Source organism: Corythoichthys intestinalis, chromosome 15 (genome assembly GCF_030265065.1).
Source record: "Corythoichthys intestinalis isolate RoL2023-P3 chromosome 15, ASM3026506v1, whole genome shotgun sequence".
NCBI lineage: Eukaryota > Metazoa > Chordata > Actinopteri > Syngnathiformes > Syngnathidae > Corythoichthys > Corythoichthys intestinalis.
Genome location: NC_080409.1, coordinates 14,020,255 through 14,046,752, shown reverse-complemented (window position 1 = coordinate 14,046,752; position 26,498 = coordinate 14,020,255). Strand labels below are relative to the sequence as shown.

At 39.2% G+C, this 26,498-nt stretch overlaps 1 protein-coding gene across 2 annotated transcripts; it reads left to right on the top strand.

The window, feature by feature from the left end:
• The first annotated feature begins 354 nt into the window (after positions 1-354).
• Positions 355-25,711, top strand: g2e3 (G2/M-phase specific E3 ubiquitin protein ligase). Of its 2 annotated transcripts, none has more exons than XM_057859621.1 (16): positions 355-435; positions 5,176-5,242; positions 5,800-5,897; positions 6,490-6,591; positions 7,520-7,644; positions 7,718-7,886; positions 7,953-8,059; positions 17,267-17,383; positions 17,457-17,581; positions 18,260-18,518; positions 20,185-20,339; positions 20,399-20,583; positions 20,982-21,154; positions 21,236-21,275; positions 22,951-23,119; positions 23,937-25,711. In XM_057859621.1, exons 2-16 carry the CDS (start codon positions 5,182-5,184, stop codon positions 24,254-24,256), a joined length of 2,205 nt encoding a protein of 734 aa, XP_057715604.1. In that variant the 5' UTR covers positions 355-435; positions 5,176-5,181; the 3' UTR covers positions 24,257-25,711. The 2 variants fall into 2 exon arrangements, with proteins under 2 accessions (XP_057715604.1, XP_057715606.1); XM_057859623.1 differs by having other exon boundaries at positions 23,963-24,220.
• Positions 25,712-26,498: the final 787 nt, after the last annotated feature.

Sequence of the window (26,498 nt, the reverse complement as noted above, 5' to 3'; positions counted from 1 at the left end):
TTTTTTTTTAATTGCAAATGTATTGTATGTAATAACACGTTTGGAGTCGAAATACCGAGCCCTTAATTTTGTGTAAAACAAAGGAGAAGAAGAAGAAATGAAAGAAGAAATTAATTTCTGTCAAAATAAAGTCATTGTTTTATAGTAAATATCATTGTGAATTTATGTATACCAATTACTGTGCCTGTTATTTCATATTACGTGCAATTCATGAGGTGATACAGTAAGTCTGAGATTTTGACTGCATTTTTTTGGTGGGGTGCCTTCTTGGGTGTCCATTTTCCATCTACGCGGCGGAAGCGGAAGTTCAGCTCTTTTATTTTGAAAGAAGAGCGAAATTTAAAAAGTGTTGGATATCCATCAAGAAAACGCACGACCGTAAGATCGGAAGACAACAAAACTGTAAAGTGACACATTTTCGAAGGAAACCTTAAAGTAGGTCCACTTGTACACTTTTTACTGACATTTCGTCCAAGTTTCGATCTGGTTAATGCGACTTTTACATGTTTCCGTTCGTAAAAGAAAAATGCTTAAGGAGAAACGCTACCTTCTAGCAATGCAAACATTTCGAATGTTATGTATTTCACTCCAATTTTGGTCAATATTTTTGATCCCATATTTTAGTTTCGACTTTTGTCTAATAATGGCAGCTTTCCTTTGTTTTTTAGCGTTACAAAAGTGAATGTATTTTTGTTTTTATTGTGCAGCGACAAATGAGTTTTAGCATAGATATCTCATATGCATAGATATAGATTTTTTCCCACCAAAATACTCAGCAAAATTTTGACGAATTTTCAAACGGGCTGGATTATGAAAATGGACCTAAAGGTGGCTATAATTCAGCCTGTATTCTTAAATATGTGAATAGGGAATGGGACGTACTACGTCATTGTTTTGATACGCCGCCATGTTGGCAACATGACTTAATTCCGGTCCGACAGACTCAACGCGGATTGTAACCAGTCTTGCCGTTTACTTTACCGTGGGATAGTTTATATTAGGCAGGAATTATGTTAAAAAAAACAAAAGTTGTGGTGGGAGTTACAGGGAAACGCTGTCAGTAGAGGCTCAAACCGATACTTTTCAAAAATTACTTTTTATCAACGACTAGACCCATACTTGCTGCCAAAGAAGGCATGAAGTAACAATTTGGACGACCTGCCCTCATCGACTACAAACGACATCATTTTACTCTTGTATTTATATAGTATATTACTTTTTATAATTTATTATATTATATATTATAATATTTACTGCCCCCCGTCAGAGTGTGGGTCATTTTGCACTAATGTAAGGATTTAATCAGTTCAAATACTGTGTTGGAGAAGTTGCAATACTTAAAATGGAAATGCAAGAACTTTAAAGTACATATTTATTCTGCCTGGCTATTGAAGGAATCTGACCTTCCAGCCAGACCGCCGGAATCACACCAGCCGAACCGCCAGATCCGCGCTAGCGCAGACCCAACAAGCCGGGCCGGCGGGATCCCGGCAATCCGGTGCTCACCTTAGTCTTAACGCTTTGTACTGACTCAATTTTAAAAGGTTTAAAGAAGGCTCACCAAAAACAAGTTGACAATTTATTCAGGACGACAGCGATCAAACTGAAAGGCGAAACATACACATCAGGCGAAGAGGCAAACTCGTTCCAAGGTCACCATATCACACGTCAACAAAAGGTTCCCGAGAAAAATGAAAACGCTTAGTTAAACATTCAGTCTTTTGAAGGCTCTCGCGGGCCGGGCCGTGGCCAGAAAGAAGGGTGTGTGCTTGCTTTCCTTAAACTATGGTATGAGTGCTATTTATTTTATATTGGGTGCGTTAGTGTAATACAAGCAGTCAAACAGTAAATACGAGAAACGATACTATTCCCTGATTGATTATATTAAGTGTGTTAGAGTAATGCAAACAGTTAGACGGTGCCTACGATAAAAGGTACTATCTCATTCATTATTTACCTAAGGCCAGTGAATTGTTGTTGTTGTTTTTTTAACTGCTTAGACAAAGAAACGTTATATTTTAATCTTGTATTTATATAGTATAATATTTATAGTTTATTATAATATTATATATTATAATATTTGCTGCCCCTGTCAGAGGGTGGACCTTGTTTGCACTAATATAAAGATTTTAAACTGTCAGTTCAAATATTGCATTGGAGAAGTTGCATTACTTGAAATAAATCTATTGCAACTTACCATTCCCAGTTCTTGTCTACAACACTGTCCAAACATTGTCAGCGCATATTCCAAATACAATAACATAACATTAAATCACCTCACCCTGTAATTGTTACACCTGTTTATTATGAAGAGCTGAAGTAAACAACAAGCAGGTACAGTTTGTCAAGAACTTGTTCTACTCAGGTTTTGGTATTCACATTTTATTTACTTTTCACAACCACACTTGGGTTCATGTTTGTAAGAGCACAGCAAACAACCACAAGCTATCAAGGAAGGTAACATCCTCCCTTTTACATGGTAGCACAAAACTAATAGGAACCTTGTTTGACAAAATGGTGTACTTATTCTGAATGTTCCCAATCACCTGTTCCACATGTATGCGGAGGTGTGCAATTTTCCTAGTGCTCTCCACATTCAAGCTGGCTGCGGCATTTAGTAAAAGCAGGGATCTTGACTTATGCACACATGAGCACCACACTGTCTTATATATCAAACCCTCTATCTGCCAACACCATATCACCAGGAAGTAGTTTATCTAGAATCCCAGTTGTAATGAAAGGGAACCCTGTGGTGTTACCCCAATTAGATCCCTCATTGTATTACTGTGTTTGTAATGGAAGTGACTGGGCTAGGGCTTTTAGATTAGATGGTTTCTGAGTAAATATCTCAAAACAGTCCAGTTATAACAGCAACACACCTGCCAGATGCCTCTACAAATTGATAGGACATAGTTGCATGTAATGCTTCTCTGGATGGTCAGAGAACCAAAGGGCTGATTGTTGCATGCAAAACATCTATCATCTCACTAAAGGCTTTGGAGGCTGTTTTTCTGTTGACATTAAACAGGTGTGCAATGTGTTTTAAAGGCGAGTTAAGCCTTAGGCGCATAAGAGTGAGGAAAAGCATTTCAAATGGTAAAAGAGTTCTTGAAGTTGTCGTCGACAAACTATGCAAGATGCATGAAAGCAGACCCATAACCACTTCCATGTCTGGAAGTCCAGTGTAATATTTTACTTTGTTGTCATCCTTCAGAAATTCCTTACCCATTGTCCGCTTTCCGAGTTCTTTATTCAAACATCTGTTCTACATTAGACGATTTACCTCCTCAAGCCTTAGCTGACATAAGTCACATTCTGCAATGGTCTCATCGGTTAATTCTTCCTCTGCTACATCCCCATCATTATGAACGGCTCCCTCGTCCATAGTCTGCATTGCCTGTTCTGCTTGCAAAGGGGCTACAGATAGGTGGTCTTTTCCCGCTGAAGTTTCAGCGTGCACTCTTCGACTTCGCCTTTCCAACCTCTCGTAATGCTCCGATGTGGTGCGCTTGACCTCAGAATCATCCAAGAAGAGAGATGGTGACCAATCGGGATGTGTTGTCAGCATTTCATATGCAGGTTTACCTAGGAACACAACAAATGTAGGTGAGCATTACTACCGAGGCAGATTTACACAACGGTAAAAAATGTGTATTGAAACCAAAACAGTGGATAAATCGTTCAACTTACGAGAGTAGAAATGACGGAACACACTCTTATTCCAGCAGAAGTATAGTCAAAAGATATGCTTTTCCGACGAACCGCCGCGGCCCAAGCCTTTGTGCCTTTGTGATCTCTGATATTTGTGTCCCCTTTTATTGGTCCTCGATGCAGGAAAGCGGTGGAAAGTGAGTGCAGTTTTCTTCACCTCTTTTGCGCCGTGGGAGACGCTGTGGCAATCGGAAACACAACAATACACACCAGGGGTCGCGTTAACCGAATATTTTCCGTTGTTGACCGTTTTTTTAAAACGGTGACGGAAAAAACTGAAGTCCAACTGTCATTTTGACAGGTTGCAATTCACACCCCAGGCCACAGGGTGGCGAGTGAGCATATTAATTAGCTATTGTCTCTCTTGATGCATGACGTCGGAAAAATGTCAAGGCAACTGAGTGTCCGAAGTTTTTTCAAAAAGCCCCAAAACGACGACGGTGTCGATAAAAAAGAAAAATAGAGTATAGTTGAAATAGTTGATAAAAAAGAGGGACTGATGCAGTGGAGGATGAAAGACAAACAAGCAATCAGCCCTCGGCAACTACTGAGCGAGCAACCGGCAGCAAGGAGGTCAGGAGGGAGTACAGAGTGTGAGACTGCGTTCAGGCGTCAGCAGGTGAACTGTTAATTTCATTGTTCCATATGTAGCCTACCTACTGGGGCCACAGTCAGCTGTTTTTGTCACTGCAGAGAAAAAGTTACATATTCATCTGCTTGATGTGTGATGGCACGGTGTGGATTCTCTGTTAAGCTTGTTCGTACAGAATATTAATTAAAAATGAATGAAAACTAAATACTATTGAATATGTCATTATTATCATTTTAAAAATTTAACTGACAGGTAAAAATAGATTATGACCGGATTTTTATGACCCTGTCAGTCAAAATGACAGACAACGAAAAAGTCTAGTGCAACTTCTGATACACACCTATTTTTTCTTTTGAATACAACAAAGGAATTGGCTTAGCACTACCACAAGTTTCAATCCGCGTTGAGTCTGCCGGACCGGAAGTAAGTCATGTTGTCAGCATGGCGACGTATCCAAACAATGACGTAGTACGTCCCATTCCTTATTATCTTTAACCCCATCTGAATTTAGATTGAACAAATGTATAGTAAAATGCATGAAAATAATAGTAATTACATAGAAATGTAGAAACCTTAATTGAAAAATAACTCTAAAAATGGGAAACTTGAAAAACAAAACTCAAAATGAAAACCGTAAATATTAAATTTAGATACAAAAAATAGATATAACAATCATATATTGATAATTTCCTTTTATTTTTTATGCTTTTTAAGATTTGTTAAAAATGTTTCATTGTTTTAATTTTCTATTTGCTTTTATTTCTATTTTTATCATTTTGCAAGCTGACAGCGTGCATTGAGCATCTAGATCTATAGTAATGCAATATCGAGGCATTTTCCACAGTAATCTGTTACCTCTGACCTTGGATTAGGCCAACATGAAGAAGAAAGCAAGGCGCTCGCAAGAAGTTCTTGACGCTGGCAAAATGCTGGACCCGCGTGAGTTTATTGTTTGTTTGTTTTTTACTTTGTTTTCTTGCATTATGAATTGATAACAAATTGATGCTCAAATTAACCGACTCTTCCACAAGGTGATGAATTTTCTGGAGAATTTGTTGACCCAAAAATGTCTTAATCCTGTTTTTTGACTTTTGCAAAATACAATATTGTTTTTTAAAATTTATTTAATTTTCATTTTATTTTTTACTCTTTCATTGATAGTGGAGAAAACTCAATTAACTCTTAAAATTTGTTTATCACTAGTGGACGTCCAATCCATTTGAAGTGGGATGTTGGCAAAGAACATCAATCCTCAAACTTCAAATGGATTGGACGGTGTAGAAAAACTCCTTGAAATTCATTCACACATATACCATCAATGAAAACTGCGGGCCAGCCACATTTTTGACTCATTGGCTGCCATTGACACTGACAAATGTCTAATACAGCGAAATTCACGGTAATTTGTTTCCTCTTTTATTTAGTTCTGAAGTTTTTCGTTGACATTTTGACTTGCTTTTACCGCATATACCTATTTTCTTTCTGTTGTCCTTCAGGTTGCGTTTTGTGCCTAAGCGCCGAGGATGATGCCGCCTTGTTTGGGGACAAAATCACCCTGCAGGATGACAAAATCGCTGTGCACTACTTTTGCTTGGTCAGCAGAACGTTTCGTTTCTTTGAATTAAACCCCTCGATGCCTGTTTTTTCATTTTAACAAATTTACATAAAGGATTGGAGGATTGCAAAAGTACTTAAAAATAGTACTAATACAAAAATGGTAAATACAGGAAATTAAATAGGACAATACAGCTAAAACTGCGAAAAGTGATTGGTGCAACCAAAAAAATTAAATAATTTTTGATAAACTGCTAAAATGAATATAAAATGAGCAAATTAATGTATTCCTTTTTATTTAATTTTATATTTTCAAAAAATACTTTCAACTTTTTAATGTTATTATAATTTAATTATCTGTTGCTTTTTAATTTGATTTTTTTTTTAAATTTGGGATTGTCCCATTTTTTTGTTGTATTTTTAAACTTTATATATATCGGTATATACAGTATATTGTTTTGTTTTTTTTTTAACTATTTTAATGTCCTTATGTATTCCTCCAATGCTTACTGATGTATATTTGTTGACTGTAATTTCAAGCATCAAGGGCTTAAAATTCACACAAGTTCATTTATAGAGGTTTTTTTCCTTTGTCGTGCTATCAGTCATTCGTCCTCATGTTCTTTATTCAGTTAACGTCGTGCGGTGTTTACCAGCGAGGCAAAGACAGCGAAGGCATCTTCGGCTTCCTGGTGAAAGACATCAAGCAGGAGAGTCGACGATCTGCGCGATTGGTTGGTTTCATTTTGATGTCATTGCCGACAACCAGTGCTGCCTGCCACCAGTGATTATGTATTTTGATACTTCGGCACCGGGAGGAGTAGATGTCCATCAGGGAGGGCAGATGTTGGATATTATAAAACTGCGTTACTTCATTGTTTCAGATGTTTATGAATGTTTGTTTCAGATGTTTATGAATGTCTCATTTTTATTCATCACAAATATAATAATTTGCGTTTAATTAGGGCTACACCAGTAAGAGACTTAACACTATTCTATCTTTCTTTTGATTTTTAGGGGGAAAGATCTAAATAAAAATGAGATTATTTCTGATTTTAGGTTTAAAAATATTTTAAAATAAATAAGAAAATATTACCTTTTTTTAATTGCACAAGTGTTAAAATTAAAAAGTAAATAGTAATAAGTTTTCCTTTTTTAAAAAAAAAAAGTTATATGTGTAAAATATATCATTTGTCTATTTTTGAATCATATATTTCTAAATGAATGAAATAACATTTACTGATTTTTATTACAAAGATAACTAAATTAGATATTTAGTTTTCGTCCTTGTTTTGTTAGTGTTTTTTTAAATAAAAGGAACAAGTTTCATGTTTAATTTTTGATCAAGTTTTAATATTTCATTAAAATTTCAAATAAAGTTAGACATTTACTATTAAGAAGCTGAAAAAGGATTTTGTACAATTTTGATGTCAACAATGTCTCTGATTCAGCAATGATAAAAAAAAATTGTTGCTGATTTGAAATTGTTTTATTTAAATAAAAAAAAAAAAGACTATTCACCAAAAATGCTAAAAATGAAAGAAAAAAATGTAAAGAAGGCTAAAGTTAGGTCAGAGAATATTTACAATTAAGAGGCTCAACAGGAGGATTTTGCACAATTATTATGTCAGTATGTCATGGAAAATTTGACGTGCGTTTCAGACGTGCTGCGTATGCAAGAAGAAGGGCGCCTGCGTGGGCTGCTACGTGAAAAGCTGCAGAAAGATGGTCCACTTCCCGTGCGGACGCAAGAACGGCTTTGTGTCGCAGTTCGCCGAAAACTTCCCGTGAGCGCCGCGTCCTCGGCGTGAAAAATATCTTCCAGCACAACGCTGACATTTCTACACGCGTGGCGTGCAGGTCTTACTGTCCCGACCACAGTCCGTTCCAGTCACTCGGCGTCAACGCTGACCTGAGCCTGCCTCAATCCTGCTCAGTGTGCTTGGACGCCGTTGACGGGAACCTGTCCTACGCCGTCCTTAAGTGTCCGTCCTGTCACGCTAGCTGGTTCCACCGAGACTGCGTGCAGGTAAGGCCGCGATCAGATGCAGTGGCGAAACAGCCTCGTCTCATGTGAGCTGTGTTTGTGTGTCAGCGACAAGCGCACAGCGCCGGACTCTTCTTCTTCAGATGCACTTTGTGTAACAACAAGGACGAGTACCAGCAAGAGATGCTGCGCATGGGAATATACATCCCCGAGAGGTACACGACCCAATTTAACTCATTGGCTGCCACTGACATACTCCTTGAGATTTACAGTTACAAAGGTTGTAGCCTCATATCTGGCAATACGATTTGTATCATGATTCACATGTTGAAACTTTTGCTCCACGGCGCCAAATCCCGCGAGACGACAGTGTAAAGAAGCCACCTGGGATAACTCTCACATGATGTTGTTGTTACTTCAGCAGAGGGAGGCAACACAGCTGCGAGCTGCTTATTAGTGGACAGGAGCACAAGTGCAGCCACTGTATTGTTTATTTCCACCAAAAACACACGTGGTAGGATCGACACAGACTGATTTTGAATCGATACAAGAATTGCGTGATGTAATATCGCGATATATCTCAGAATCAATATTTTTTTTAACACCCTTAGTATTTAGTTAAATTTATATTTAAAACGGGCATTAACGGCAATGGACTTCCAATCCATTTTGACTGGCAGCGTTAGAATTAATAGATTAAAAAAATCATCGCATCATCTGACGTATTACATTCAGACTGGAGAGGGTGGCAGCTTTAGAATTCATAAATTACAGTTGTGGTCAAAAGTTTACATACACTTGTGAAGAACATAATATCATGGCTCACTTGAGTTTCCAGTTATTTCTACAACTCTGATTTTTCTCCGATAGAGTGATTGGAACAGATGCTTCTTTGTCACAAAAAACATTCATGAAGTTTGGTTCTTTAATGACTTTATTATGGGTGAACAGAAAAAAGTGATTAAATCTGATGGGTCAAAAATATACATACAGCAGCGCTAATATTTGGTAACATGTCCCTTGGCCATTTTCACTTCAATTAGGCGCTTTTGGTAGCCATCCACAAGCTTCTGGCAAGCTTCTGGTTGAATCTTTGACCACTTCTCTTGACAGAATTGGTGCAGTTCAGTTAAATTTGATGGCTTTCTGACATGGACTTGTTTCTTCAGCATTGTCCACAAGTTCTCAATGGGGTTTAAGTCAGGACTTTGGGAAGGCCATTCAAAAACCTTAATTCTAGCCTGATTTAGCCATTCCATTACCACTTTTGATGTGTGTTTGGGGTCATTGTCCTGTTGGAACACCCAACTGCGCCCAAGACCCAATCTTCGGGCTGATGACGTTAGGTTATCTTGAAGAATTTGAAGGTAATCCTCCTTCTTCATTATCCCATTTACTCTCTGTAAAGCACCAGTTCCATTGACAGCAAAACAGCCCCACAGCATAATACTACCACCACCTTGCTTGACGGTAGGCATGGTGTACTTGGGGTTAAAGGCCTCACCTTTTCTCCTCCAAACATATTGCTGGGCATTGTGGCCAAACAGCTCGATTTTTGTTTCGTCTGACCACAGAACTTTCCTCCAGAAGGTCTTATCTTTGTCCATGTGATCAGCAGCAAACTTCAGTCGAGCCTTAAGGTGCCGCTTTTGGAGCAAGGGCTTCCTTCTTGCACGGCAGCCTCTCAGTCAATGGAGATGCAAAACACGCTTGACTGTGGACACTGACACCTCTGTTCAGCAGCTTCTAATTCTTGGCAGATCTGCTTTTTGGTGATTTTCGGTTGAATCTTCACCCTCCTGACCAATTTTCTCTCAGCAGCAGGTGATAGATTGCGTTTTCTTCCTGATCGTGGCAGTGACAAAACAGTGCCATGCACTTTATACTTACAATTGTTTGCACTGTTGCTCTTGGGACCTGCAGCTGTTTGAAATGGCTCCAAGTGACTTTCCTGACTTGTTCAGGTCAATGATTCGCTTTTTCAGATCCATGTATGTAGGCATGTGCCGGTTACCGGTTTCACGGTTTACCGTGGTGTGAAAACGTCGCGGTTTCAAAACCACTAAAAATTTCCGTCAGACCGTAGTTCGGTATTCGCTATTTTTCTTGTGTCAAAAATGCAGCCAGAAGCGGCTTGGCGCAGCAGCGCTCACCCCCTCCCGTTTGTTGCTGTGTGTGAAAATGACGCTATCGGCTAGCCAGCCAGCTAACCCAAAAACAATTACTCCAAACATAAGGCGTACTGTTCTTCAATTTATTGAGCTCTCAAATCGTGGTAAGTGTAATATACAAAATGAATACATTTAAAATGTTGTACAATTAGATTTTTCCATGTGAGTAGCTTCAACAGATTAGCACCATGGAAAAAGTTCGCCAAAAACAAGACACACATTTTCCTTTTAAATTCAATATAAAAACTAACTAAAGCTTACAAAGATGATTGTTAGCCTAGGCTTACCTGGGAGAGCAACTTTGTTGAGTGTGACAGCCGCAAAGTGAGAAAACAAGCTTGATTCGCTTGAATGAAGGGGAAAAAGTGAAAGCATCAAAGATTGCTAATTGCGAAAGATGATCTTGCCCTAAGCACAAATCCACGTTCGCTGGATCAAGAGGAGGTCTCACTCCCAATTAGGGGTGGGCGATATGGCCTTAAACATGTATCACGATAAATGGAGCAGATTTATCTCGATAACGATAAATGACGATAAAGTCGTCCAAGCGGACTGTTATATAATTTGAAAATCTGAATCAATGCATGAAATACAGATTAACAGTTTCTTGTTGATTTAGTTACCATCATTCAATTTGATATATTTAACAAATGTACATGCAGTCTAGACATTAGGTTTATACAAATGAATTGTAAACAATAAGAATTCAAGTATGAGCATTTATAACAGAGTGTATGGCTTGAACAATGTACATTGTCAAAATCGATATGCCTGTGCAAACATGTCATTGTAACACAAATGACTTGCAGCTCGAACAGTACACTTCAAAAAGACAATTTATTGTTAATGGCTGCTGTGACATAATTATTCAATACAAGTGTTTACTTTATGGTTTCAGGGTCTCCCCCCCAGTGCATTTTTTAATAAATGCACACATACATGAACCCCCAAACAGACAGACAGACACACATTAAAGCTATATTGATCTTCTGCAAATGAAACACTTAAGATTTTATGATAGCAATAATGACACAGAATTAAACACATACAGAAAAATAGCTGGGGCCATTTGTGCTTTATGCTGAATGCTTTACCATCACAAAAGCTATCAGAGAAATCACACACAGTCAGATACAAAATAACGCGACATAGTAATTGCTAGATGCAGTCCATGCCCAATCCACTCATTAAATTCAGCCGTTTCGACAAGGTTAGAGCCGCTATCCGACTCCATCACGTTCAGCAGCCGCTAGCGTTAGCGGCTAGCGTTAGCCTGTGGCCTGGCTACCGGTAGAAAGCACTGAAAGCACCATCTCCGGAAATTGTGAGAACAAGGGAGGACAGCTGGTGAAAGCCCGTCTGGATGCCACCAAGAGTCTATTAAATGTCGGGTGAAAGTTTAGCGAACCTCCCTTAAGCCACACTCCATCACGTTTTGCTTGTAGCATTAGCTGCTAGCGTTAGCTTACCGGGCTTCTGTTTGATTGGCTTCCTGATGATCACGTGACTCCCTACGTAAGTACATTCACTGCTTTCTTAAAGGGGAATGAGCATAGACGAACAACACAGTCAAAGCGGGATGAAAAGACTATTTTCCTGTTTTATTAATTTACCGAATTTACCGACATGGTCAAAATTACGTCGGTCATCGTGAAGAATTTCGGTGACGGTAAATTTTCGGTTTACCGCCCAGCTCTACTCCCAATGTTTTGTTTTTTTTATTTTATTTTTTAGATGAAACCTTTCCACAACAATATTGACATTTTAACTAACTTATACATTTTTAACTAACTTATGAATTCTTTATGTTCTTTTTAACACAAAGGCATGACATCATGTAGACTAGGGTTGACACAGTGGCTGAAAATGGCAAAACTTCACTTAAGGTTTTCCACCCTCAAAAAAAAAGTCATGCAGTATAAATAAAAATAAAAATTATTCAGAAGTGTTTTTACTTTTTTATAGAAATTATTTTGTTCTTGCTCTAATCTTGAGCAACTTCAGCTGTGGCTGTGAGTATAGTCTATAAGTCATATTGAGTTTAATTTTATTTAAAAAAAAATATATATATATATTGATAATTTATTTATTTTAACAATATATTCATGTTCCAATTTGCAACTATGGTCTGGAAAAAAAAAATCCTGATAAATGGAAAAAAAAAAAAATTTAACCCATGCATCTCAAAATTGTTTGGAGCTATAATTGCAATACCGTGAAACCGCGGTATTTTTGCTCACGGTTATCGTACCGTCAAAATATCACACCGGCACATGCCTACATGTATGTATATTTTTGACCCAGCAGATTTGATCACTTTTTCTGTTAACCCATAATAAAGTCATAAAAGAACCAAACTTCATGAATTTTTTTTTGTGACAAAGAAGTATCTGTTCCAATCACTCTATCGGAGAAAAATCAGAGTTGTAGAAATAACTGGAAACTCAAGAGAGCCATGACATTATGTTCTTCACAAGTGTATGTAAACTTTTGACCACAACTTTATAAAAAGTTATAAATTGCAAAAATAGATTGTCAAATTTAGTCAACAAATGAATAAATCGTGAACTCATTCTCTGTCAACGATAATTTTTCAGTGCCAATGATGGCGACAGACATCCAATCCATTTTGACTTGCAGCGTTAGAATTTGTAGATTAATACCAAAATTAGATTACAGTGATCCCTTTCTACTTCACGCTTCAAATTTTGCGCATGTCTACATGGACAAATCAGTTTTCTTTTTTTATATTTCATTTATATCATAATTATTACATTTGCCGACCCGGGAGTGCACTGTAACCCGCCAATCCCACCCTACCCTGGAGAGGGGGGCGGGCCCGACCCACAGGGGTACCCATGCAGCACGAGTTCCTCTTTTTGTCACATTTTTTTGGGCAACTTTCACACGCACTCTACCAGTGGCCATTTAATCCGGCTTAGAGCCACTTTGTTCGGCTTTGTTGCTGCTAGGATTCGGCCTACTCGCCTGGCTCTTCATCAACTACCCTTGTTCCACAAGTAAACAGGCATTTATCTTATTCTAAGGAAGAGTAGAGATTGTAATACTAAGAGCCTTGTAAAGAGCTTTACTAGTTCCTGTGAGAACGGAATAGTTTTTTGTTGATGTTGTTGTAACTACAGTTCCACACAAACGTACATCGAGACATCGTTTAGCTTAACAATTAAAGGTTCAAAAGCCGTATTTCAAGTGTCCCAAACTTCTAACAAAGCTTTTTTATCAAGTTTTCCTTGGCCATGATGTGTACAGTATATGTCCATCCACCAAATAACAGGCTATCACTACGCCAGCATGTCTGCTATAGGACACGTTCAGAGTTCTCCACAAAACCCAGTGGGTTTCAGAATCAGCACCTTTCAAACTAAATTTCTCGAGCCTCTGGGGTCGTAAAACATTTAGAAAGACGTTTCCGTATTTGTGAGAAGGCACTATATTTTATTTCTGCCTCAAAAAAAAAAAAAGTCCTTAAAGGGGAAGTTCATATTTTTTGACATCAGGCTTATTCTTCGAGTTAGGGGGGGGTTAAATAGTCAGTGGAGTTGATTTCAAAATATTCCGTATCGTTTGTTAGTCTTCTATTATTCTTCAGGGCTCCGGAGTGGCTATGCTAATGCAAGTCAATATGGCCAATTAGCATGCTCATGAAAACAACATATGCACGTAGGAGAATCACCGATGACGCATGCAATCAATAGTGTTGGCTATGTTTTCAGGATAAAGTTATTAAAACTTACCATTGTATGTCAATAACTGCAGTAAGAACAGTAACATTAGTAATTCAGTTGCCTTGCAGAGAAGAAAACAAGCTGGCTGCGCGGAGGGATATCACATTGGTCTTTTCACGGCTTTTTTTTTTTTTTCTTTTTTGTGGCAACGAAGCGACTTCCCGCCCCCAAAATGCAGTGAAGAATTGGAGCTGAACTGTTTTCAGAACTCAATAAATGGTTGCAAGTGAACACCAAGACTTTTTCCCACTTCTCAACAAAGGTGTTCTTGAAACTTTTTTTCTTCGTAGACAAGACCAACTGGAAAAAAACAGGCAGCTATCAATGAGGTAAGTGGATTCCTGCATGCTTTATTTTGTCGCTGGGCGAATATTCGTATACTCTAAGCATAGTTCTACTTCAGGAAAGCAGCTATATCATCTCAACAGTAATGCATTGTGAGAGTAAAAGCATGTCAATATAAAAAGCAGTAGCAGTATGGCAATTATTTACAAGGATGTGTGTTATCATGCAATATGTCAAAAATTAAAAACATTATAAAACTGACATAGGCAAATGTGTTGAGCATAACTTCAAGTATTATTTCATGTATTTCAATTGCCGGTGATTGTCCCCTTAGAGTACTTGATTTAAAAACTTGAAGTTACGTAATTTGCGGACTATAAGCCGCTACTTCCCCCCCCCTCATTTTGAATCCAGCTGCATATAGTAGAGTGCTGCTTATGTGTTGGGAATATTGAACATGTGTCCAAGCTAGAGTTCTGTAACTTTTTTAAATAACATATATAATTTTTTGATCTATCACATGATGATTTTGGCACTTTCTTTTTTAATCACCCTGTATTATGGTTTTGTTGTTTTAGGCAACTCCGATTGGTGGCATATAGGGTTGTTCTTGAGTGGGCGTTGAAAGGCAAACATCTGGGAAGAGGCCAGCGACATGTTCTTCCATCATGTGTCGTCTCCTGCATCCGTGACAAGTGCACTTCTGTCATTGGGAACTACAATGGTTTTAGGGAAACTGAAGATGCTTTGCAATTATTCTAAGTACAACTCCTACATACCCAGAAACTTCTGATCTTTTAAACCTTCACATTTCACAAATAAGACAATATGTGTGTGTGTGTTTTTTTTTTATTTTTTATTATAGTACATTCAAAAATATCTATTAAAAAGAAAAAAGGAAAATGTCAGCCTAATTATTTTTTAAATCTACTGACATGTAAAATGACTTTATTTATCAGGCCTTTTGATGCCTGGGGAATTGTAGTTGGAGGCTTGAAATAAAAGTCTGGATCAGCAAATTTCACTGATGAACCCTGCAGTCTTTCCAGGACATGCGCCACCAGATTCTGTCAGAATGTCTGCGTTGTTGGCTCGTAACTCCTCCGGGCAACCTATCTTTTTGTTTGCGTTGGAAACTCCAAGTTGTATCTCGAAGTCCCTAATAGAGTAAATTTGATTGAGATATGTACACATAAGAAGGGTAGACTGCAATTGTTAATGGGAAAAAAAGTTGATAGAGCCTACCATCAGCATTCCTCGCTTGCTGGCGCCCTTGCCTTCATGGAGTTGAAAACAAAGTGGAGCCTCTTCTGGGTGTACATAAAGCATCTCCAGGTCACCTAAAGATCACAGTAAAAAGTAGCTTGTTAGATGTGTCATGATAATATGCCTGTGTTGTAGACACAACCGCACCACGGAATAAGGTAAACCCTAATACAGTATCTAAAAAAAGAATTCGCGGAATGTCATGTTCAGCAAAAAAGTTTTAGAATTATTTTTTAAATCGTATTTAGGAGCGCTGTTCAACGCTTTCCCAAAGACCAAATCGGAGATTACTTCTTGGTTTATTCCTTTATTTATTACAAGCTAGGTAGGTGTCACTTATCTAGGGACATAGAAAACCAAGTTATCACTCTGTACGCTCAAAAGGTTTCTTCTCAATTTTTCATGAAAGTGATAAAGTATTCCAATATCCCCCAGTTCACTCACAATTTTTATTATAAATAACCCTTCAATAACTGATTGGCTGAGGTGTCTGGGGCGAATAGTAAAGGTAAAAAAAAAAAAAGTGTATGATTGACATATTGATTACCGGTATTTACATACTACCGACTACTAGTCCCAATGAGAAAGAGTCAGAGTACGTGTCTGTGTGTGGGAGTGTACAAAAACGGCGGTTGCTCACGCACATAACCTACGAACGATTCGTAAACCAAATCCAAACCCGAAGTGGAAGGATTTACTGCATTCAGGATGGTGATCTGGAAATTGACTGTACTGTTCCCCTTGTGTGTGTGTGTGTCTGTGTGTCTGTGTGTGTGAGTGAACACAAGTGTACAGTCAGCCAAACTCCATTCAAAATGAATACGGGAGTCGGGAGGTAGTGTCCGAGCTCCAGGTGCTTTATTGTGCTGCACTGTCGCATCCAAAAATGAATCTGAGTGAAAAGACGATCCCTTCGAAGGTACAAACAACACAACCAGCTCTCACCAAACGACGGATTGACTAAAATACTACAAAAATGGCAGCCACAGTACTTCCTTCCTGTCAAACGGCTGTTAAAATAATAGCACGAAGGAAAAATGCACTTCGTGAGATATTGGACAGAACATTGACCATTGTTTCCAATTTAAAAACGCGAACCATAAATATGCATGGCGTTTGTTACAAGCCTCACTAACGCGAGCTGCGATATCGAGGTGTGCATGCACATATATGTGATATATTTTCATATATGATTTTTTTTTTTTTTTTTACCTGTTTATCGGAAGCTCTTGAAGACGTTTGGACACTTGAAGGCACAGCAATTGGGTAACAGGAGAGGATACCGATGAAAATGGGCGCTGCAAATACTCCAAAGCAGTACTTTTCCACCGGTGTGTGTGTATGTCATATCCAGCAGAGTAACCACATTTTATATCGTTCCTCGTTCTTCATAGTCAGGCGGTGGACACTTTCCTTTGTCCATTTCTTCTGTATGTTTCCACAACTTCTAAAAGCACATTTCACCATTTTGACGTCCTTCCGTGAACGCTCTGCATAGCAGACCAAGGTGAATACGAGTGGCCACAGCACTCCCCTCTATTGTGGTGCCATTACGCATAGAAAAAAATAGTCCCGCAGAATTAAATGAATTACGGCAGTTTGGTGAGACATTGTTTTGGCTGCAGGGGTTTCTTGAACATTGGGCTGCGTTTTTAATTTATTTGACTATGTTAGATCTGTGAATATCGGTTTTTATTAGCATGCTAACTGGCCATATTGACTTGCATTAGCATAATCACTGTGGAGCCCTGAAAATAATAAAAGACTAACAAACGATACGGAATTTTTCTCAATCAACTCTACTGACTATTTAACCCCCCCCAACTCGAAGAATAAGCCTGATGTCAAAAATTCTGAACTTCCCCTTTAAAAGGACTTGAATTTGGCAATGAAAAAGGTGTACAAACACTGATACGAGGCGCCACTCAACAACTCGGTTGTCGCTGTTCTGTAGAGATGCATCATGGGAGTTGGAGACCAACGCGTACGCCGACCTGCTGGAGGTTTACATGCACTGCGACGCCCACGAGTGCCTCTGCGTCAATGGACGTGCGCACTCTGCCAAGACCGGGTGAGTCCTGGCGCTCGGGACTGCCGCATTACAGTCACTCATTGGCTGAGGTCGCAAATGATCTCTCTTAAAGGTGGTTCCAGGCCATCCGCTGTCTGCTATGCGGATCCAGAGGAACGCACAGGAAATGTTCTGGACTCAAAGTGGACACCAATGACTGGGCCTGTCCAGAATGTACAAAGTGCACTGACGGAAAAGGTGTGAAATATTACTTGTACTACAGTCCCTTACAAAAGTCTTGTTGATTATCCATTTTGTAGAAACATTTGCTAATAACCTGACTTTTAATTATTCAATTGGTTTCAGAAATGGCTCATATCAAAGCTAAGACCCTCCCAAATGATGTTGAATGTACTAAATTATATCTTTTTTCAGTGAAACAAATATATCATTTAATCAAGACATAAAGGTCAAATTTTGGCAAGACTAAAGTTTTGTCGCCTACAGAAAGTAGTGTGAAAATTGAACAAAAAATGTACTTCAAACAGAAAATCTTACATATCATAAGCAAATTAAGTAGTGGTGCTGTGAAATCCAAATTTAATATTTTGTATGACTTCCATGGGCTTGAAGGACTGCATCCATGCGGTTCGGCAAGGATTCAGACAATTTATTGATGAAGTCATCAGGAACATCAAAGAAAGCAGTCTTGCATGCCTCCCAGAGTTCATCAACATTCTTGGGTTTCGTCTTCCATGCTTCCTCTTTCATCCTACCCCAGACGTGCTCAATGATGTTAATGTCTGGCGACTGGGCTGGCCAGTCCTGGAGGACATATTACCTCTTTCCTACTTTCATATTTCCCATTTCATGCTGACATGTACCTCTAACATGTGTACCACCTTCGCGATGACATAGTATATCACAATTCCACAGCATCCCTGGTGGCATCTCCTCAAGCTGCGCCGAGGAGAGCTCTTGCATCCAAGCGTCTGCTCCCTGCTACCCCGCTGCCCCTTACCTGCAAAAAACCGTCCTTATCCTTGGCGTCTCCAGAAGAGCTCCTGCAGGCGTTAACGCCCGTGGCTCAATTAGCCGAGCTGCTGGTAGAAGTGGTTGACGACCAGGTGCTCCCGGCAGCTCTTGAGCTGGTCAGGCGGCCCGACTTCGACCCCTCGTTACGGCTGTCATTCAGGTATGTCACCCGTTGGCAGAGGTGCGTAGAGTAACCAAAAATTGTTCTCAAATAAGAGTAGCTTTACTTTGCAAACATTGTTTTTGGTCCCCCTTTTAATTTTTGTCTTAGTCTTATTCTTTCAAACAAAATACTTATTAGTCTTTTTCCTATATCGTCATTTCAAAATGTTTTCGTCTATGAAATCTCATACAAATTTCGTCCAGTTTTAGTCGACAGTTACTCAAAATGTTTTCGTATGTAAAATTCAAAGTTTTAGGCCAAAAGTAAAGGTCTCCAACAATTTCAAATGAACGTTAACAGACAAGCACATATTGTAGCGTCTACGACAGACATGTCTAAACTCCGGCCCGGGGGCCAAATGTGGCCCATGGTCAAATTTTATCCGGCCCCCAACCTCTGTCATAAAATCAATAACGTCTGGCCCGCACACAGACTTAGTAAATTGGTCAGCAGTACTGCTACCAGCATATGAAGTAGCTTACACACTAAATGCTGCTCCTCCTTTACCCACTAAAAGGCAGCAGCACTCTAAGCAACATTACCCCGTGGGACCCTTTACTTCCAATTTTCTAAAATGGCGATAATCAATAAAAAAAAGTTGACTGCGACAGTTGACGCTTCAAGAATAGGTGGAAATTGGACTATTTCTTCACTAAAATACGCAACAACTGTGTCTGCATGTACGACAATATTACAGGGAAGATCCGCAGCAAGAAATTGAAGCAACTTTAAGTTTAGTTTAATTTCACAGCATCAGTATTTAGAACGTGAGCCCGAGAGTCGAAAGAAAACGCTACAAAGGCTAATGCTGAGATTGTTGAAATTATTAATTAAAAAATAATAATAAAGCAAATGTGACACACAGAATGGCTTGCCAAAATTTGCTTAAATATATTGTTCTACATAAAAGACATCTGCCATTACTGACCAGACAAGCTAAGTGGCTCTGCTCTAGACTGGCCAACATTTTAAGAGGACGCTCACCATTCTGAAGCTAATGCTTACGCGAATGCTATGTTAACACGAGGAGTTACATTTAGCGTCTGATGATCACTCAGCAGTCAACACAGATCTTTGAAGGCTAAAACAATATTGCATATTCTCTCATGATAAAAAAAAACAACAACAAATCTTGCCGTGTTTCCAAACAAGCAAAATGGAGTGCAGCCTTGCTTGAGATACATTCTAGACTCCGGTGAGGAGAGGGAGAGAGAGGCGCAGCTCATCTCACATGAGTGACACGACCCAAACACTACTACAATGCAAGCTGACGTAATCCACATACAATATGAAAATGTCGCACATTGTGAACATATGACAGAGACGATGTCGCATTTTCATCACGTAGTCGTCTCGTCAAATGAAAACTGGCATTCATCTCATTATGTCCTAGTCTTCCAAGCCATGTTTTTAGCTGTTTCAGTCATTGTCATGAAAAAATTGTTCATCGACGAAATATTTTCGTTATCGTCATTGTTGACGAAAACAACAGTGCTTCAAAATAATATTACTCAAAATAAAAGTAGTCATTAGTACATTTTTCTCAAAAAATGATTCAAGCAAATGTAACGGAGTAAATGTAACTCATTACTACCCACATCTGCCCGTCGGAGTTTCCAAGACAACTCTGCTGCAGCGTCAACCTGGTCTCGTTTTCACGCAGGTTCTCATACAGCCGACAGAATATGTCGTCCGACGACATTTTGAGCGACAATGCGGCCAGAGAGAAGTTCTTCACGTTGATGACGGAGCAGATTCAAGAATCGGACGTGTTCGAAGGACCGCCCGGGTGTAAAAACCTCGCCCTTCTCCCTCAAGGTACGACCGGGTGCGGGAAACCATCGAGCGATTTCCAATCAGCGTGCGCTTGTATGCAGCGTTACGCAATGACTCGTATTTCGACGTGGGCTGTCTGCTGTCGCTGTCACTGGTGTGTGGTGGTCCGGCGGTGGGCTTCTTCTCACGGGCGCTCTACCAATGTCTGTTCAACTTCCCGGCCAACCAGCCATTGGACATCACGCACTTGACGCAGCACACAAGAATTGCCGCCTACGTCAAAGCAGTAAGCTGAAAAGAACCCCTGCCTCCTCTTTCGCTTTTTGGCTGCTGAATTAAGTCTTTAAATGAGTTTATCACTATTAGACATCCAAGCCATTTGAAGTGGGGAGTATGGAGTGAATGAATGTAGTAAATGGCATCATTACAAACGTCATCATCATTACACAAAATCATTAAAAAACAAAGTTAACTGAGAAACAAGTTAATTATGTCAATCCATTGACTATGATGGGAATGTTGCCCCCACCAACATGGCTGCCTTAAGGCTATTTTGGTTGAGGCGATGAAAGGAATTTTTATACTTCAGCTGTTAATTGAAAGGAGTATCACAAGTACATGTTAAATCTATTTGAAGTGGGAGGGTCGTAGACTGATACAATTGCCATGACTGGCTACTCCTAGATCGCAATGGCGGAGTCTTTGGAAGAGCTGAGAGACGCAGCGTCGCTCGGCGAGGACTTCCTGGAAGCGGCGGGTTGCAAGCGGCCAATCGGGAGCTTGAAAGAGAGAGACAAGCTGGTGGAGGATTTGGTCGGCTTCGCACTGATTACCAGGATGCAGCTCCCTCTCCGCAGGTAAGCCACACCGCTTCGCATGCCGGAACACCCCTTTGCGACCCGTGGAGAAAAAAATATCTGCCGTTGTCTGCCGCACAGGTTTCGAGAAGGCCTGCAGACGCTCGGAGTCTTCAATCAGGTGAGAGCTTTGAAGTGGCCATATTTGACAAATCCAATGAAAAGTCGTCGTCAGGACTTAACTCCTTGATGCCTGAATTTATATTGAACTTTTTCAATTCATTGATGATGCTAAATGTCCAATCTAGTGGTGTCCAATCATCCTTCTGCAGCATATTTGAGTTACACTAGCATCAGTCGCTACCACCCTTCCAGTTCAAATGAAATGAACGTCTAGCACTGTCAATGGCAAATGATATGAGTTAATTTTAGGTCATTTATGGGTCACCTCCTGTTGATTTTACCTTATGCTGATTTTAGTGCATATCCGGGTCATCCAGGACCTACAATGGCAGCCAATGAGTTAACAAATGTACATAAAGCAATGGAGGATGCATAAGAAAATATATTGAATTTTTCATTTAAAAAATAAGTATATCCTGTAGTTTGAAATGTCATAGAGACAAAAAACAAATTAGAAAATATGGATAATTAATTAAAAATCATTTTTGAAATTAATATCTTAAAAAAGTAGGAATAATAGATTAATCCTTGCCTTTTTATCTTTTCTATTTTTTTATTTTTATTTTCAGTTTAAATGTTAATTTTTTTGTATTTTAACATTTAAATTAATATTAGGGGTGTCAAACGATTAAAATTTTTAATCGAGTTAATTACAGCTTAAAAATTAATTAATCGCAATTCAAACCATCTATAAAATATGCCATATTTTTCTGTAAATTATTGTTGGAATGGAAAGATAAGACACAAGATGGATATATACATTCAGCATACGGTACATAAGTACTGTATTTCTTTATTATAACAATAAATCAAGATGGCATTACCATTATTAACATTCTGTTAAAGCGATCCATGGATAGAAAGACTTGTAGTTCTTAAAAGACAAGTTATAGAAATGTTATATCAAAACCCCTCTTAATGTTTTCATTTTAATAAAATTTGTAAAATTTTCAATCAAAAAATAAACTAGTAGCCCGCCATTGTTGATGTCAATAATTACTTACACAATGCTCATGGGTGCTGAAGCCTATAAAATCAGCCGCACCCAAGCGCCAGCAGAGGGCGCCAAAACTCCGAAAAACATAACAAGTACACCTTTCACTGTGCTCTCATTTTAATCTGTTTGAGCGGGGCATTTGTGCGTTACTTGCGTCAAATATTTTAACGGGATTAATTTTTAAAAAATTGATTACCGCTCGTCAACGCGATAATTTTGACAGCCCTAATTAATATATTTTCTATATTCTCATTTTTCCCCAAATCTTTATTTTCACTTTAAAGCAAAATTTTTTTTTTTTTCTAATTTTAGATAATGTGCTATACGTACTTTCCTCTATTTCCTTTTATTATTATTTTCTTTATGTGTAGGAATTTTTCCATTTTTAGTTCATTCATTCAATCATCTTCTGTGCAGTTTATCCTTACGCAGTTTATGGGGGTGCTGGAAACTATCCCAACTAAGTCTAGGCAAGTAGGCGGGGCTATTTTTAAGTTTGTTTTTAATTTAATTTCCAATATTTAGTTTTTGTTATTATTATTATTTTCGTGTACTTATGCATCCCTGCAATGTTTTTTTATGTACAGTATACTTGGTTAAATGTACAGTAAATTCAGGCATCAACCGGTTGAGCGCGCTCACATCCAGTATGACGAAGTACGACCTCATTGATCAGGTGCAGCTGTTTCCGTCGGTGTTCCGTGACGTGTTCTGCGAGGCGGATGTGGTGTCAGCGGAGAGGCTGGACAGACTTTTCACGGTGGAGGTGTCGCACGACCAACGACACCTTAGCACGGAGAGCTGCCTGGTGTCCTTCTGGAGGCGCTTCCTGTCGGAGACCGAAGGTGACTCGCGCTCACCACTTCCCCACACTCATTTCCATTGCTTCTATTGTCTCTTACACCCTGTCTTTTCCCCTCCATCCATCCCCCACTGCCTTTCTCTTTCTACCTCTTCTTTCTGCTCTCATCTTTCACCACCTCCTCATTGCTGAACTGGCTGGCTTTCTTGGTTTCTTTTCCTTGACACACACTTAACTCTGTTTTCTCCTTCCCCACCTGTCCTTCTTCCTGCCTCAAATTCTATCCTCTTCCTATTTGTTTCCTCTTCACCTACTTTTCATCCTCTTTGTTCTCATTTGCCACCTTTCCCTCTTCTCTACTACTCCTCCTTCTTAATCTCTTCACTGCTACTTTTTCCTCCTCATCTCCCATACTTGCTCCTCCTTTTTCCTTTTCCTCATTTTTCCTTGCTTCTTTATCCTCACTCCACCTTCCATTACTACACCTCTTCCCCCCCTTTATCTTATTACTCCTTTTCCCCCCTTCTTTTTCCCCGTCTTCAACTGCCTTTTTTTTCTTTCCCTACCTCATTCTTCTCACGCCACCTTCTTTCTCCTCTTCTCCCACTCTTGCTACTTCTTTTTTCATTCTACTCTTATTCCCTTGTTCTCTTCCTACTCACTCCACCCTCTTTCTCTTCTCCCACACTTACACTTACTTACACTTTTTCCCCCCTTCTCTTTAATCATCTTCCTCACTCCACTTTCTATCTCTTCGCTAATCATCTTCCTCCTCACTCCACCATCTTCCTCTCCTCAATCCCTTCATTCCACCTTCTCTTTATTCCTCCCCCGCCTCTTCCACCTCCTTCTCGTGGCAGTGGGCCACAGCTCCGTCTCCCTGCAGGACCTCCTCCTCTTCGCCACAGGATCATCAATACTGCCGGCCGCCGGGCTCCTGCCGACTCCCACCATTTCCTTCCTCCGCCCTCGGGACGGAGTCGAAAGCGACGACGACGATAATGATGAAGCGGAGCAGCTGCGGCGGGAGGAGGGTCTCTTCCCGCAGAGCGAGCCCGAGTCCAACCGGCTTCTGCTGCCTGTCATCTCCTCCTCCTATTGGGCTTTCAAACGCGCCATGGAGCAGGCCATCAGCCACCGCGTGCTTCTCCTGCCTGGCAACGCAGCACACCAATACTAAAAGAACAACAAACCAAAAGACAGTAAATAGTGCTGTACAATATGTATCTGCAAAACCAACCTTCTCTCAATGTTATATATCATTAATGCTTTGTCGACACTTAAGCTCTTAGCAGCTATGTTGAACTGAGTTGAGGAGTTTCATCAATGTAAAAACTAGTGCTGTATGATATGACAATATATATCGCCAAAACAATACCAAACTTTGAATTGACATTTTACATGTCTATCGACATTATCACCATAAAAAAACACCTGTTCCTGCAATGCACATTTTGGTCAGCAGATAAAAACCCAATGTGACGGGATTCCATTGCCATTGTAGCACCACCAATCAGCCTCAACACAATAGTTAGGCAATTGCTAACCATACGTGAGTAATGCATGCAATACAATTGAAAAATTCAACATATATACTTATTAATTAGGGCTGGGCAATGATTACACATTTTCATTGCAATTCATCACTTGAGATTAACGCAATCGCATTGGCGTACACATATTTCGATCATTACAAAGTTTATAGTAAATTTTATTGTAAAAGCCAATAGAAATATGTATTACTGAAAACACAAGATTAGTAGCATAAGATTGATAACAGATTCAGACAGTCCGATCATTAATTGATAAGTTAACTTGGTTGTTTTTGCCACAAATTTGCCCGGCCTTGATAATAATTATGAACCCTTTGGCTGCCACACAACAATAGATGCCCAATTGTTTTGAACTGGGAGGACTAGCTGTGAATGCTCATGCTACAGTGCCACTGACGGCGCTAGACGTCCAATCCATTTTGTCAAAATGGATTGGACGTCTAGCGCTGCCGATGAGTTGATGATATGCTAACTTAATATACTGTTTCGAATGTGAAAAGCACAAGTATCTGTAGACTATTCGGTATCTTTGCATTTGACGTTCTTTTCTGGATAGTTTTAGGTTGTAGCACTATTTGATGCATTTAACATTTGCAGCAGGTAACTTAAATGTCGATTCAAATTAAAAAGCTGTCAAAATTGCTATTTTTCCACATAAATATACCGTGCATTTTATTGTCTCAGAAAAGCGAGAGAAAATGGCATGGCATGATTTTGTGATATAAATATAGATTTATTTCCCATATCACACAGCACTAGTATTCGTCGTGTGTTCATTTTATTGCTGCATGTTTTTTTCTATCTATTTGGAAAGTACTTGTTATTGTGGTGTGACATTTAGCAAAAAAAAGTTTTGAATGTTCTGGGGGCAGCTGTAATTTTTAGCGGATATATGGATGATGAGGGGTCTTCAAAAAAACTAGTATCGCCGGAAAGCTCCCCTGGATCCTCAACTTTCGAGATAGTTAAAGGAATTCTGGATTTCTTATTCAGTAGCTAGGAATTCTAGCTCTCTTTATAAATACCTCAATTTTCTTACGTTTGTGTTTCATGTAGTTGCTGTATGTGTCTTATTCTTTCAATCAATGTAAATAAACTTTTTTACTATTAGTAGTAAATGGAACTAGTGATGCAACATTACAAATTATGTCATCGGTATCAGGGAGTGCTAAAATGAGCTGAATATGTACTTTCAAGCTCTAGTTTACAACCGCCGGTTGCCCTATCCAAAATGGACGCCGGCTAGATGAGACGATTTATTCGTTAGATGTCCAATCATCTCGCTGTTTTAACTTTAAATGAGTATCTCTAGCAAAAGTCCAATCCATTTGAAGCGGGAGGCTTAGCAGAGAATTAACGTACATTCACTGCCACCTTCCCACTTCAAATCCATTGGACTTCCATCACAGTCAATGGCCGACAATTAGATTAAAATAAAAATAGGTGTTTCCCTGGCCAGAATCCCCCCTGCCACCAATGACAGTTTAATAATAAAAATTGCTCTTCCCCTGGCCAGGATGCCCCATGCTACCAATGAGTTTATTGCAAGTGGACGTCCAATCCATTTGAAGAAGCAGGAGGAGGCAGCGAATGAATCCTTTTCAAATGGATTTGACGTCAAACGCTGTCAATGCCAGAACATTTGCTGCCATCCCTCTCACTTCAAATTGATTGGGCGTCTAGCTATATCACTGGCAGACAATACTCAGACTAAGCCATGATAGCAATTCCTTTGTCACGTGAGGTAATTTAGTATTTAAAATAGATTTACATGTTTAAAATACAAAAATAAATGAAATAGCTTTCAATTCACGCGTCAATCGTTGCTCATTTAAAAAAAAAAAAAAAAAAAAAAAAAAAAAAAAAAGC

Coding starts and splice junctions, on each gene's coding strand:
- g2e3 (XM_057859621.1), top strand. CDS start 5,182: ATGAAGAAGAAAGCAAGGCGCTCGCAAGAAGTTCTTGACGCTGGCAAA. Junction 6,592..7,519: donor GTCGACGATCTGCGCGATTG/GTTGGTTTCATT, acceptor CGTGCGTTTCAG/ACGTGCTGCGTATGCAAGAA. Junction 21,155..21,235: donor ATGCAGCTCCCTCTCCGCAG/GTAAGCCACACC, acceptor TCTGCCGCACAG/GTTTCGAGAAGGCCTGCAGA.